This window comes from Macrotis lagotis, chromosome X, assembly GCF_037893015.1.
Source record: "Macrotis lagotis isolate mMagLag1 chromosome X, bilby.v1.9.chrom.fasta, whole genome shotgun sequence".
NCBI classification, from domain to species: Eukaryota; Metazoa; Chordata; class Mammalia; order Peramelemorphia; family Peramelidae; genus Macrotis; species Macrotis lagotis.
The window spans coordinates 411,661,202-411,676,937 of record NC_133666.1 but is presented as its reverse complement, the minus strand read 5'-3'; the positions used below and the strand labels follow the sequence as shown (position 1 = coordinate 411,676,937).

General features: G+C 35.9%; 1 protein-coding gene across 2 annotated transcripts in view; it reads left to right on the top strand.

The window, feature by feature from the left end:
- The window catches only part of LOC141502975 (hydroxyacid-oxoacid transhydrogenase, mitochondrial-like), a 43,137-nt gene that overhangs the window by 10,607 nt on the left and 16,794 nt on the right, over positions 1 to 15,736 (top strand). For both annotated transcript variants that reach the window (XM_074208019.1, XM_074208018.1), the window contains exons 4-10: positions 1,518 to 1,571; positions 1,757 to 1,911; positions 2,479 to 2,675; positions 4,221 to 4,298; positions 5,095 to 5,200; positions 9,747 to 9,899; positions 14,766 to 14,864. In XM_074208019.1, coding sequence (XP_074064120.1) covers positions 1,518 to 1,571; positions 1,757 to 1,911; positions 2,479 to 2,675; positions 4,221 to 4,298; positions 5,095 to 5,200; positions 9,747 to 9,899; positions 14,766 to 14,864 — 842 coding nt within the window. The remainder of the gene's footprint in view (positions 1 to 1,517; positions 1,572 to 1,756; positions 1,912 to 2,478; positions 2,676 to 4,220; positions 4,299 to 5,094; positions 5,201 to 9,746; positions 9,900 to 14,765; positions 14,865 to 15,736) is intronic.

Here is a 15,736-nt window from a genome sequence, read left to right as displayed (position 1 = left end):
ACATTAGGAAACTGAGGCAGATAGAGTGTAAAGTGACTTGCCCAGAATCACGCAGCTATTAAGTGTCTGAGGTTAAATGTGAACTCAGATCTCCTCAACTCCAGGCACTCTATCCACTGTACAACCTAGCTAGGTGATAATTTTTAAGGATATAATGTCTGTAATCATCAAATATTAAAATTTTTAAAACTAATAATTAAAGTTATTCATTATAATTATATGAACCCTTTCGAGTATAAAGTACATTCAGGGTATAATGCTGGCATAGATATCTCTTGTGAAGCAGCTGGGGCTGATAAGGATTTTCTGACCTAAGGTCAGAAAAACCTGTGTTCACATTTTGTCTGTCTGACCTTGGGAAAGTCACCTAAACATCTCTCTGCCTCAATTCCTTTTTCTGAAAAACAAGGATGCAGCATTATTATGAAGATGAAATGAAATAACATATATAAAATGCTTTGCAAATATTGAAGCTCTATGTTGCAAATCACAAATGTCCAGAAATCTTCTATCCTGTCATATAGATAAGATAAAAATTCTAGTTCAATAGATATTCAACTAATACTATAAAACCTAAATATTTCAGAAGTTCATTCTAGTTCAACAAGCATTTACTCAGGGCATATTAATTGCCAAGTGCTAGTGCTAAACATAGGAAATAAAGTATGAAAAATGATGTTGTTGCTAATCTCACAAGAGCATGTAGATGTACACAGATAAGTAAAAGACAGAGTATGATGGAAGTGAAGAGTAACTCATTAAAAGGACACTAGGAAAATTGGAGGGAGGAGGATATGTTTACTTGAAGGAGGGGAACAGATCGAAGACCCCTTGAAAGACATACACTTGAACTTAAAATCCAATAAAAAGTTCAACAGACTGAGGTGAAATGCATTTTAGGCCATACAAAATGTCTAGTCAATCAGTCAGGACTAGAGTGCATGGTGGGGAATAAAAGAAAATAAGTAGAAAAGTAAAATTTTTGGAACTAGATTGTGAAAAGTCTTAAATTCTAAGAAGTTTGCATTTTATGCTATGGCAGTAGGGAGCCAGTAAAGATTTTTTAGAAAAACAATATATAATCAGAATTGTGCTTGAGAAAGTTTATTTTGAAACTATGTAAAGGATTATAGACTGGAAAAAGCTCAAAGCAAGAAGACCAAGTGAAACTACTCTTTTTTCCTTATTAAATATATTTTATTTTTTTCTCTCAATAACATGTTAAAACAATTAAAAAAATGTTTTTAAGTTTTGATTTCTAAATTCTACTCCTCTTTCCTCCTCACTTCCCCAAGATAGTAAACAATCATATATAGATTATACATGTGTGATCATGTTAAACATTTCTATATCGAGACTACTATTTTAATAGCCCCTAGAGTAATAATATTGTGAGGGAAGAGAGGAGAGCAGATGTGAACTTTATGTTAAAGCTTTTACATTAAGTCTATCAATATCATCATCATAATAAATTTATATGTATATCAAAGTAATTAACCTGCACTTTGTTCATGCAGATGGCAGTTTCAAATATTAGATATGGAGCAGGAGTGACAAAAGAAGTTGGCATGGTATGTATTTAAAAGTCTACATTCTATTTTGTAGGCATTCATTAATAATAATAATAATTGATGATAATATAAGTACTAGAAAAAATGGCTTTCTAGGAATTGAATTGTTCAAATTTATCAGTCAAGAGTCATAGTTCTAACAAATCTAGATATCACTTCAAAATTACATATTTTTTGTATTATAGGACCTTCAAAATATGGGTGCGAAAAATGTTTGTTTGATGACAGATAAGAACCTTTCCCAGCTGCCACCAGTAGAAGTAGTCATGAATTCCTTAAAAAAGAATGGCATAAATTTTAAAGTTTACGACAAAGTCAGGGTGGAACCAACTGATACAAGGTATTCTGGGAGGGGAGGGGAAATATGGGGAAGGTTTTGGCTGCTTCAAATGTTAGTAAATATATACTCTTTATATTTGCATGGGGTCTATGTTAGTGCTCCCTATTCTCTTATTACTATGTTTTTGTTTTCTATAAACTCTTTAGAGTATGTTTTCTGTGCCTATTCCATAGGATTGCAGATTTAGAGCTGAAAGGGACTTCAGAGTCTGCCTTAGATCAATCCTTTCATTTTATTGATGAGAAACTGAGGCACAAAAGGTTAAGTGACTTGCCCAGGGACCCACAGATAATAAGTGGCCAAAGTGGGATTTGAACCCACAGCTTTCTGATTCCCAAGTTCAATGTTCTGTCCACCACATCATGCTATTTCTCCATGTTATTTCCCTGAAGTGGAATATAAGTTTTTCAGGTCAGAAACTCTTTCACCTTGGTCATGATAACCCCTTGCCCAGTGCCCAAAATGTAGCAGGCACTTAATAAATACTCATCATTTAACAGAAGTATTTAAGGATATGAACATCAGTTTCTGATAAAAGATGACAAGATTCTTTTTTTCTCTTCCTAGCTTTATGGAAGCTGCTGAATTTGCCAAAAGAGGAGCATATGATGCCTATGTTGCTGTGGGTGGTGGCTCTACCATAGACACTTGTAAAGCTGCCAACCTGTATGCATCCAGCCCTGACAGTGATTTCTTAGATTATGTCAATGCTCCCATTGGAAAAGGAAAACCTGTCACCGTAACTCTTAAGCCACTAATTGCAGGTAAAGTGCTCTTTTGCTTAACATTCTCACCTTCCATGAAATGAGGAGAGGGAGAAGGGAATGTCACCTTGGTATTTAATCCAACAATTTAAGAATACCAACTTCATAAAAAAAACAATGCTCAAGAATGATACTTTATTTTCACTTCACTTCAGGATTTTGATAGCTGAGTGATGAAAACAACTGGGTATTATTAAATATTAGAGTCTGATTTCCATGATCTTTATAATTTCACAAATGAGAAAAACTTGTAGATGAAAAAAATTTCAAAATTTAAATCATAAGGGGTGGCCAGGTGGCACAGTGGATAGACTACTGGCCCTGGAGGCAGGAGTACCTGAGTTCAAATTCAGCCTCAGACACTTAATAATTACCTAGCTCTGTGGCCTTGGGCAAGCCACTTAACCCCATTTGCCTTGCAAAAAAAAATTGTTTAAAAATTAAATCATAAATTAGTAACCATGTGGAAAAATAAAATATCAACAGGAAAAAATAAACAGTAACCATGTGTGAAAAATAATTCTTTATCTAGTATCATTTCCCTCTACCAAATAATGTTATGCTTTTGGACACAGAATAATGTGTTCCTATTGGCTGTAAATCTCTGTGTCTTTATCCATCTTACTGGCCACTGAGGTGTGGCAGGGTACTGTTCATTGTTTATTCTGGTGTTGGCCTAACCCTTTCTCCCATATGATCTGCCATTCAGCTGCCCTCTGCTTTGTCCCTCCCCAGTGACATTTGGATAGCATCAGCCACATTATGGGAGCAGAGTGGCTGTGAATTACATCTGCTCCATTCCTGACCGTTTCTTCACGGACATGCAAATACAAGTGACAATGGTTTCTTTCTGGTCATATTCTTTAGTATCTTCATACCATTCTCCCCTTCCAATTTTTTGGGCAGCTTATCAATATTATAGTATTTTTTTTAGCTGACATGTTTACATCAACACTTAAAAACAGCCTTTCCTACCACCACCACCACCACCACCACCACCACCCCCCCAGCCCCCAGCCATTGCCTATTGTGAAGAAGCATTGTGATGTGATGTGTGGTGCGATTCGGTTGATGACAAATGAAGTGTTTTGACATGAATTAGGTATCAGCAGGAAGAAGGATAATTGATGTTTGGCAAATGGCACCCCCTGGTGAAAACTGTGTCAGCAACACACAGAGGGGTGATTAGCAAAGTTTAGAGTCTTGACAGGATGTCCAGAACCGTGAAGCAGAGCAAAAGCAGAACATTGCCATGCTTGTTGCCAGAGGAGATGCCTTTCAGAGAGCTCAAATTTGAGTTTTCTTACAAGGGATACTGAGCAGCTTGTGAGCCAAGGCACAGCTGTGGCTGTTGAAGCCCCCCAGAGCTTCCCATGATGCCCCTCCTCCAACTAATACAGACTTTGTTAACACGGTTGAATGAATGAGGTCAGGAAAACTGACCTGCTGCCATGTCATTTTGTCTCTTGTTTTCTAAGGCTGAATTAAATAATTCTACAAACCCTTGTTGAGATGCATGCTGATATTGATATTCTTTTCTTCTAGTCCCAACTACAGCTGGAACTGGGAGTGAGACAACAGGGGTTGCCATTTTTGACTATGAGCACTTAAAAGTAAAAACTGGTAAGAATATTGTCAGTAAGTTATCATTAAGTCTTTGTTTCATCATCTCTATTGCCTTTCACACTTTTTTTTAAATTCCTGCTATAAAAAAAAATAAAGAAAATAAGATTGAAGAAGGGTATTATGTCTATATATCTTCTTCCTCTCTCAAAATAAACATACAAATAAGTAGTCATCCCCAGTTACTTTGATTTAGTTGTAACCTACATCTTTAGTAGAGATTTGTCTCATAATAACTATAGTGAGATGCCAATCTTCTCCCCCACCAGTGAGATATCTTCTAAGCTAAGAAATCCCATTATGTATCTGTGATTTGTGCTTTGCTCCTTTCCATATTTCCCCCTTCCCTTTAGAAAAAGAAAAAACAAAATACAATCAATTTACAATTACATTTCACTACCAGTTAAATTTTGCCCAAATGTTTCTTTCCTGGAATCTAATTCAGTGTCACATCAGGCTCATCTTTATCTGAACTGATCTTTCTAGCATAGAAAAATGAGGACTTAGCCAATTGGTTATTGCAGCAGCTACTATGGAACTGTGTCATAGTTAATATGGGGTATAGCCTGTTGGATCTCAGGTGAAACAATTTTAGCCTTAAGTAATTAAAACCAAAACTGAAGGACTAAGTGGCCTCTCTTTTATTTGCCAGTATAACTTCACTATATGACAATTGCCTTTTGACATAAAACTAAGGATTCTCATCTTTTTGATTTTTCAAAATTATTATGAAAGTGATTAGTTTTTTTAAATGATATTCATGCCTTTAATTCATTTTTTAATTCCTGTATTTTAGGTATTGCCTCCAGAGCTCTCAAACCCACCCTAGGAATAATTGATCCTTTGCACACACTTCATATGCCCTCACGGGTGGTAGCTAACAGTGGTTTTGATGTACTTTGGTAAGAACTGTGAAGTTGCTCTTTTTTTCTTAATTTCTTTTTAAAAATATATATATATAGGGGCGGCTAGGTGGCGTAGTGGATAAAGCACCGGCCTTGGAGTCAGGAGTACCTGGGTTCAAATCCGGTCTCAGACACTTAATAATTACCTAGCTGTGTGGCCTTGGGCAAGCCACTTAACCCCATTTGCCTTGCAAAAACTAAACAAATAAATAAATAAATAAAAATATATATGGATGACAAAGTAAAGGCAGGAATTCCCACAAGCTTCCCCCTAGACTACTCCAAATACCTTTAAAATATTGACTCTGTAACCCACAAAAAGATTAAGTAACTAAAAACAATTTTTTAAAGGGGCAGCTAGGTGACACAGTGAATAGAACATTGGCCCTGGAGTCAGGAGGACCTGAGTTCAAATCTGGCCTCAGACACTTACTAATTACCTAGCTGTGTGACCTTGGGCAAGTCACTTAACCCCACTGCCTTACAAAAAGAAAAAGCTAAAAAAAAGTTTTTAAAAAAGACTGAGTAAAATAATTTTCCAGCACCTTGGAAGATTCACAGGAAAGTTCTGTTACAAGGTTAGAAAGGGCTGCAACTTGAGGCCACACCAGAGTGAACCAGCTCCAGTCATCTAGGAATAGACCACAGGATTACTGGACCCTGGGAGCACCTGGGTCCTTGGCAGTAGCAGAGGTTTCCAGACTTCTCAGCCCAGGGATTGCTAAAGACATTGGGAAACTCAGTAGGAAAACTCTGCCACACCAGAGTGAGGGCAGAGCCTTGTCCATCACAGGCCTCAATGCAGACCCAGGAGCAAGCCTGGTAAGCCAGCCAGCAGCTGCTTCCAGAGAACTCAGCTCACAGACAGTAAGGTTGTTGGGGGAGACCACAGAGGTCTCTTTGCTATCCCTGAGGTGGGACTCTTTGGCTTTGTCCATACTCTGATCTAGGTCACAGTCAGAGGCCCCAGTCTCAAAAAAGTAGTTTTGCTGCCATAGTGGATCCCCACATGGCTCAGGGCAAAGGGGAGTGCTGGTGGTCATCCATAGTTCAGAGCACAGGCCAGGGGAGCAGTTGGAGCTTCTCAATAACTTGAAGGAATTGAGGTCCTGAGGAGAGGTGACCCTGCAAACAGTTCAAAAACCCTCCAAAACCTGGGACAGAGCGTACTCCGCCTTGGGAGCAGAGCACCACTTTAACAAAGAGTTAAAATCACATCATAGGCTGGGAAAATGAGCAAACAACAGAAGAAAAAAATCTGTAGAAAATTACTTTGTTCCTATGGAGGATCAAATTACACACTCAGAAGATAACAAAGTCCAAGCTCCTGTATTTGAAGTCTCCAAGAAAAATATGGATTGGTTTCAGGTTATGAAAGAGCTCAAAAAAAAAGATCATGAAAATCAAGTAAGGGAGGCAGAGGAAAAATTGGGAAGAGAAATGAGAGTGATGCAAGAAAATCATGAAAACCAATAGTTTGTGAAGAAATTAAAAAATACTGAAGAAAATAACATCTTGAAAACCAGTTTGGGTCAAACGTAAAAAGCAGTCCAAAAGGTCAACAAGGAGAAGAATGCCTTATAAAGAAGAATTGGTCAGAAGGAAAAGGAGATAAAGTTTTCTGAAGAAAATAATTCCTTTATATGTAGAATGGAACTAAGGGAAGCTGATGACTTTGTGAGAAATCAAGAAATAGAAAAACAAGGGCGGCTAGGTGGTGCAGTGGATAAAGCACCAGCCCTGGACTCAGGAGTACCTGGGTTCAAATCTGGTCTCAGACACTTAATAATTACCTAGCTGTGTGGCCTTGGGCAAACCACTTAACCCCATTGCCTTGCAAATACCTAAAAAAAAATAGAAAAACAAAACCAAAAGAATGAAAAACTAGAAGAAAATGTGTAATATCTCATTGATAAAACAACTGATGTGGAAAGCAGATCCAGGAGAGATAATTTAAAAAGTCATAACAAAAAAAAAAAAGACCCTAGACTTCATTTTTCAAGAAATTCTCCAGGAAAATTTCCCTAATATCCTAGAAGCAGAGGGTATAATAGAAACTGAAATAATCTATTGATGACCTCCTGAAAAATATCCCCAAATGAAAATTCCCAAGAATATTATAACCAAATTCCAGAATTCCCAAATCAAAGAAAAATATTACAATCAGCCATAAAGAAACAATTCAAATATTGAGGAGCTACAGTCAGGAAAACACAAGATTTAGCAGCTTCTACATTAAGGATTCTTGAACTTGGAATATAATATTCCAGAAGGCAAAAGAGTCTATATTATAACCAAGAAGCAACTACTCAGCAAAACCAAACATTCTCTTTCAGGGGAAAAGATGTATATTCGATGAAATAGGGGACTTTCAAACTTTCTTGATGAAATGACCAGAGCTGAACAGAAAGTTTGATCTTCAAGAACAGAACTCAGATGAAGCATAGAGTGGATGAGAAGGGCAAATTATAAGGGATTTAATGATGTTGAACCGCTTGTATTCCTGCAAGGGAGGATGCTACTGATAACTCATATTAACCTCATTTATTAGGGCAGTTAGAAGGAGCATATATAGCAAGGCGCAGGAGGGAGCTGAATTTGAAGGTTTAATATATTTAAAAAGATGCAGTTAATGGGCAAGAAAGAAATGTCCTAGGAGATAGGGAAAAGAGAGGTAGAATGGGATAAGTTATTTCACATAAAAGAGGCAAGAAAAAGTTTTGCCATGGAATAGAAGGGGGGAGGTGAGGGGAAGTGAGTGAACCTTCATTCTCATCAGAAGAGGCTCAGAGAGGAAATAACATACACACTCAACTAGGTATAGAAATCTATCTTACCCTAAAGGAAAATGAGAGAAGAAAGGGATTGGAGAAAAGGAACAGAGGGAGGGAAGGGAGCTGTAGGTGATAGGGAAGATTGTGGGAAAGGACAACTCACTTTTGAGGAGGGACAGGGTGAAAGGAGAGAGAATAGAGTGAATGGGGTGAGAGGAATAGGATGGAAGGAAATACAGCTAGCAATAGTAATTGTGGAAAAAAAATACTGAAGCAATTCCTCTGATGGACTTATGATAAAGAATGCTAACAATCCCAAAGAAGGAACTGAGGGAGTGTGAATCCAGACAGAAAGTAGCATACTTTTTTCTTCTTTTTCTTTTCTCACTTTATTTTTCTTGAGGTTTCTCTTTCTTAGTGTGTGGGGGTGTGGGGGGGAGGATTATGTTTACTTTTACAACCTGACTATTATAGTAATGTGTTTCATGGCTACACATTTTAACCTCCACCAAGTAACTTGCTTTCTCAGTGGGAGGAGTAAGGTGAAAAGAAGGGAGAGAATTTGAAACTCAAGGTTTTAGAAGTAAATGCTGAAATTTGCTTTGATGTAAATAGGGGAAAATTTTTTTAAATAAAATATAAAAACACACTGGAGCAGCTAGGTGGTGCAATGAATAGAGCACCAGCCCTGGAGTCAAACACTTAATAATTACCTAGCTGTGTGACCTTGGGCAAATCACTTAACCCCATTGCCTTGCAAAAAAAAAAAAGCCTAAAAAAAAGAATATATATATATATATATATATATATATATACACATATATATATATATATATATACACATATATATATATATATACTATTTACATTATATATGTAATATATATGTACTACTATTTACATTATGTACTATATAGTACTACTATTTACATTATAATCAGGATCACAGACTGAGTCTGCTGTTCAAGTACCAGGAGTCTTTTCTCATTAGTACATAAATAAAATAAGATTAGAGCAGCTAGGTAGCACAGTGGAGAGAACTCCAGGCCTAGAATCAAAAAGACTTATCTTCCTGCATTTGTATCTGGCCTCAAAGTGATCCTGGGCAAGTCACTTAATCCAATCAGCCTCAATTTCCTCATCTATAAAATGAATTGACAAATCACTCTAGCACTTTTGCCAAGAAAACCCTTCAAGGGGGATCATGAAGAGTTGGACATAATTGAAAATGTTTCAACAATAAAAATAAGTTTATAAGCTAAATGTCCACCTGGAATTAAGTGGAAGTGGAGTTTAGATAGGGAAAGGCATAGGAGAGAAAGTGAAGGTAAGAAGAGGAAAAAATATGACGCCAAAAGAAAACAAGAGGAGTCCAAAGAGGGCTTTATGCTTTGGAAAAGTTGAGGTTGGGGATTGATGGTGAGAACTTTCAGCCCCAGCCTTCCTTACTACCAAAGCCAACAATTCTGTTCACAGTTCGTATCTGCTCTTTAATGAAATGAGTCACTACATAAGTATGACTTTACATGTTTGTTTTACCTAAAGAAACTTAATATATGTACTTAAAGACTTAACAGAGCTTAAGAGTCACCAATTAACCAGCCTTCATGATGGGTTAAATCATTAGTAGCTAAAAGCTCATAAACAGGTCTAATAGCATATCCACAGCAGAATAAACATTAAAAATTTTCAAAGCAATAATTCATATTTTGTATGAAGAGAAAACAGCTCTTTCATTTCATTCAGTTATTTTTACTTTTCCTTTCCAGTCATGCATTGGAATCATATACAGCCCTTCCTTACCATATGCGAAGCCCCTGCCCTTTAAATCCAATCAACCGACCAGCATACCAGGGCAGCAACCCTATAAGTGATGTCTGGGCCATACATGCACTTCAGATTGTCGCCAAGTATTTGAAGAGGTAGGCTCTGCCTATTATCCTACCGTTATATGAAAATGTGAAGTTTCTGCTTCTGTAATACTGTACATCAATCTAGTGATTTGACCTCAGGAAGGGCATAATGGAATTACAGAATGTCCACTAAAATGGTATAAAAAGTATGGTAGGATTGATATATAAGAATAGAGAGTAAGGTCCTCCAAACTAGAAAGGTGAAGGTTAAAAAGACTAACAGGGAAACATGACCAAAATCTGTAAAATCCTGAATGGTATGGATAATGGTCCACACTACTCTTCCTCCATATCCCAGGATGTGATGATTATAAGGCAGCACAGCTTGTCAGGTAGAGGCTGAACTTGGATTTGGGAAGACCCAAGATCACAACCCATTTTTGACAGTAGCTGTGTAATCATGGACAAATCAAATATCTTTGAAATTTTTTCCTCACCTGTAAAATTAAGATAGAACTAAAGATAATACTATTTGTAGTAACTATCTTACAGGTTTGTTGTCAAACTCAAATGAAATAATGTACAAAAACATTTACATATCTTTAAAGTTCCCTAAATTAGAAATTAGTCAAGATAAGAGGGAATACCTTAGCAACTGACCAAGGCAAGGACAACTGGAAGTTTCTACTTAGGTTCCATATTCTGTAAAAGTAGGTTTCTACCATCTGTTCTGATTCTAATGTTCTTTTTATCTGTGCTATTTGATGCACTGAGACGTAAATTATGGTACTGCAACCAAGAGGAAGTTAGTAAAGGCAAATATACATATACATATATATATATATATATATATATATATATATATATATATGAATTCAAAAAAGATTTGAACAAATATATGAAACACGTAGCCATAAATAATTGCTCATAGAATCTAATATCTATATAGCCTTCAAGGTTGTAGTTAGACTTGCAGGACTATCATGAACATTCCCTGGGGCCTCTATTTCAAGAAAATGTTCATTCACCAAATATTTAAGCACTTCATTATGTTACTATGTTCAGGATACTGAGACAGATGCTGGAATAAAAAATAAAAAAAGACAAAAATTAAAAATAGTCCTTTCCCTGAAGAAGTTTATTTTTTACTGGAGATTACTGAGCCAGATAGATTATGGTTATAATCCAATTTAACTTTATATAGATATAGACATAGAGATATAGAGAGATATATATATAGATATAATATATAAAACTTTATATAACAACAAATATTATTGTCTACTGTGTTCAAACATTACTGTCAAACATTACTGCTAGGAATGGGGAATAAGGGCTAGAGGAGAAGGATACAGAGTTTAAGGGGAAGGGAACAATAAGTATTTGTGAAGCTCCTACTACATATCAGATACTTTACTAAGCATTTTACAACTATTATCTCATCTGATTCTTACAACAACCTGCAAGGCAAGGTCTGTAATTATTACCATTTTACAATTGAGATAACTGAGGCAAAAAAAGATTAAATGACTTGTCTAAAGTCAAACAACCATAAGTATCTGAAGTCAAATTTGAATGCAGTTCTTTCTGACTTCAGGCCAAATTTTGAGGGACCCAATGAGTAGTCCCCCAGTTTCATTTAACAGTTTCACCTTGCATAGACTTTACAAAGGGATATTTTCCTTAAAGAAATATCAAGAACAAACAGACATTTTCCCTAACACCTTTGGGGTATAATCTCCTCTATATATGGAGGAGGAGGGGAGATTAAGGATTAGACTCAGTTCCTTTATAGCCTCATCCTACCAAGTTCATGTCCAGATTTAGCAATACTGACATCTGCTAGGTTAGAATCCTGGGACTCTTCCTCTTCCCAAAAGCATTTTCTGTTGTCTTTTTTTTTTTGGAAGTGGGGGGGAAAGTTGCAAGGCAATCAGGTTAAGTGACTTGCCCAAGATCACACAACTAGATAATTATTAAATATCTGAGCTTGGATTTGAATTCAGGTCCTCCTGAACTCTAATCCACTGTGCCACCTGGCTATGCTATTTTCTGGTGTCTTCCATGAAAATGATGCTTCTTAGGAAACTAAAGATGTCTAACCATGCACCACACCCAACATTTTAGCAGTAAGATACCAACTCTTTTGTACCAGAACTGTGATTTCATTGATGTAAGGAGTTTTCAGAATTTTTTTCTTCCAAGGCAGATTGTCATATATAATCTGTCATATAAACTTAGAAAGTTGCCTGAGGCATTGAAAGGTGACATGATTTGCCCAGGATCACACAATCAGCATGAGTTAAAGGCTGCATTCAAGTCTTCCTAATTCCAATTCCAGGCTTCAATTTTTTTTCCTATTCATTTTAATTTTTACTAACATTTTGAAAACTAACCAATATTACAGAAAGATTTGCCAATATATTACCCCTTATTCTTGCATCTCTCAGATGAGTTCTAGATTTGACAGTAAGAAACTCATTCAGGAAAAATGAGACAAGCTAAGTTGAACCTCCTAGAATCGGTGTTCCTGTAGAAGAGTGACATGATGTATTTTTGGCATGTTTAAGATAAACTACAGCCTTACCATACTCAAAGGAATTGACCACAAAAACAGCATGGAAAAATTAAGCAATCCTTTTGGTTTAAATATCGAGAGATGAAAGTCTTTTATGGAAAAAGAAATAGGTTGTTTCCATTTCATAAATTCAAATAACAACAATGATTGATCAAGAATGAAAAACCAAATTCATAAATGTCACTCCAAGCACACTGCAGAGAATTATGTTATGAAAGTCTAAGCTAACTTGAAGGGAGTGAAAAATTATCCTAGCTAAGTATAGTTATGATTACCAAAGCAATTCCTTTTCTAGAGAAGTCCAATTATTAGGACCCCCTACATAGATAAGCATGTCAATTTATACAAAGTTTCTTATAGCAGTGTTTTCACCTAAATATTCATTTCATCTATCTTCATGTTTATGATACTAACACAGATCACTTCTAGACACACTGTTGCACTATAAATACATTAGAAAACTACAGGATACAAATACCACTATGTGTGGTCAGAGATATGGGGGGAGGCAGGAAGATGAAGTAATTGCTGACCCAAGTGATCAAAGAAAATTACAGCTCATTAACAGTTAATTTTCTTAATATTCATAGAATACAGTAGCAATTTATAGGTACAAAGATGTTGAGAAACTATGGTCCCTACCCTTTTAAAATTTTTTTTATTTATTAAAGGCAAATGGGGTTTAGAGTGGCTTGCCCAAGGCCACACAGCTAGGTAATTATTATGTGTCTGAGGTCAAATTTGAACTCAGGTCCTCCTGACTCCAGGGCCATTGCTTTATTCCCTGTGCCACTTAGCTGCCCCCTATGGTCTCTACTCTTAAAAACTTATTTCTTATCCACAAAAAAACTACAAATATACAATCAAAACAACTATAAACAATTTATACTCAATAGCAGTTTGACCATGATAAGATTTTTGGCTATGACAACTCTGAAAGGTATCATTTAAGTTCTAGAAAGATTATTATTTACATCAGTGACATCACCCCAACCAATAAATCACAGATCCTGGAAGTATGAAAGTCAGTATTTCTATGTCTTATGAGGAAAGGTGCACTGGAGAATTATATGTGGATGGCAATAGTTTCTTCATATTAGTCTTGTCAGAGAAGTCTTCCAAGAAAAAGGATACCATCGCCAATATCAAAGGATGGGAAGGAGAACAAATTTCAGGTAGGATAGAAAGAAAATACAATTAGTATCCACATGAATAGCTTATTAGAGTTTGAAAATTGCTTTCACATCCATTATCTCATTTTCACATTTCTGTGCAGTAAGCATGACAGGTATTATTTTCTTCATTTTATAGCTGAAGCTTTTTAAAGCTAAAACTAACTTGTCCAAAGTCTCAGAGCTAGAACTAGAACCAGAACCCAGCTCTTTTGATTCCAAGTCTTTCTTTCATTTGTCAGAAAAGGGTGGTGACCCAGGTCTCAAACTGAACTAGGAAGATGGTCAGCCCAGTATAGATAAGTGGGAGACATAGAAACCTCCCAAGTCAGCTATTTTTGCCTTCTATAAAAGAAAATGGACAGCTTTTATAGGGTTTTGGTGAAAGAACAACATTAAACAACTAACCATTTCAAAAGGAGCAGGGGTGGGGTGGAAAGTTGTGTCATTTTATAGCACAAAACCTTCAGTGAAATAGAATTGTGACAAATAAAATGAGAAATAAGCTCAGTTGATAGGGTTTTACCTACCATATGAGGATTTTGCTGCTTTGAAAATGAGGCTCAGAAAACACATTATTTCCCTAGAACATTGAGAATATGAAGAGTAAAGAAAAGTTTTTATTCTAATAATAAATATCTCAGTTCTATCATCATAAGTTTTAAAAGGTGTATGTTGTTTCTAATGATACCAAAGAGGTTACTAATGGATCCTACTTGAAGCAACTATAAATAATGATGTTCCAGTCTGTACAAGCTCCCTGGCAACTGTTGACTTTGGAGAGTTACATTTTAATCCTGTGTACACACACACACACACACACACACACACACACACACACACACACACACAGAGTATGGCTTTAGTCATGATCATTTACTGTTGAAGAAGAAAAATGAGCCTCTGGGTAACTTTCTAAAGCAATGACTTAAAATTTAAGGGTCAGTGCCTTTCTTCCCACAGGACTTTTGTCTCATATGGCCAATGTGACAGCTTATTTATTATTCTTTTACTGAAACTGTTCGTTGGAGAATTGATTTGTTTTAGGAAACTATTAAATTATTCAACCATCTTTTTTCCTACAGAATATCACATCCTTTTCTTATCTTTTGGGCAGCTCTTTTTCCACTTTTTAATACCAGTGCTGATATTTTAATGTTAGGTATTTATTTATATTATTCACAGAGCTGTCAGAAATCCTGATGATCTTGAGGCAAGGTCAAACATGCACTTGGCAAGTACATTTGCAGGTATTGGCTTTGGAAATGCTGGTGTTCATCTCTGGTAAGCTAAATTCATTTCAACTTCCAGAGTTAAGACAAGTGGTCAAATTGAGAGATACTGTTGTGAGAACTTCAACCTAACCTACCATAATTCTTTTCTCAGTTAATGGATAGTTTCCATTCATCTATTAGACTGCAAAACTCATGACTTTTATTGTCTAACACATCGCTTCACACATGATGGATATTCATTAATGTCATCAGTTGTTGCCTTCAAGCAAGACATCAACTCTTATATTTTCTTCCAAAATTTCCAAAAGGAAAAAAATGAAAAAAAACTGTTAGTAGAACTAACCTTCTCTAATAGTGCTGTGTTTAATTCAATTTCAATGTGTAAGTGCTTATACTACTATAAGTATGCAGAGAGATTTCTTTTTAAAATAAAGTTTTATCCCTATACTCAAAGAATATTTTTTAGTTAGTTGTTTTTAGTTGTATCCAACTCTTCACCCCTTTTTAGAGTTTTCTTGATAAAGGTATTGGAATGCCATTTCCAGAGGAGGAAACTAATACAAAAATACCCAGAGTCACACAGTTAGAAAGTGTCTGAGATCAGATCCAAACTGGCCACAGGCTCTATCCACTTAAAAAACATAAACAATCAATCAACAAGTATTTATTAGGTTAATTATGTATCAGTTACTGGGACTACAAAGACAAAAATTAAACAATTTTTGACCTCAGGGAGATTATATTCTAATGGAGATATATTATATACATAAATAGATACAGACACATACACATATACATAAATTTACACACATGCACAGATATATATATATATATATATATATATCTGTGCATGTGTTTTATATCTATGCACACCAACTATCATACAAAATGAATATAAGGTATTTCAGGGAGGAAGTGCAC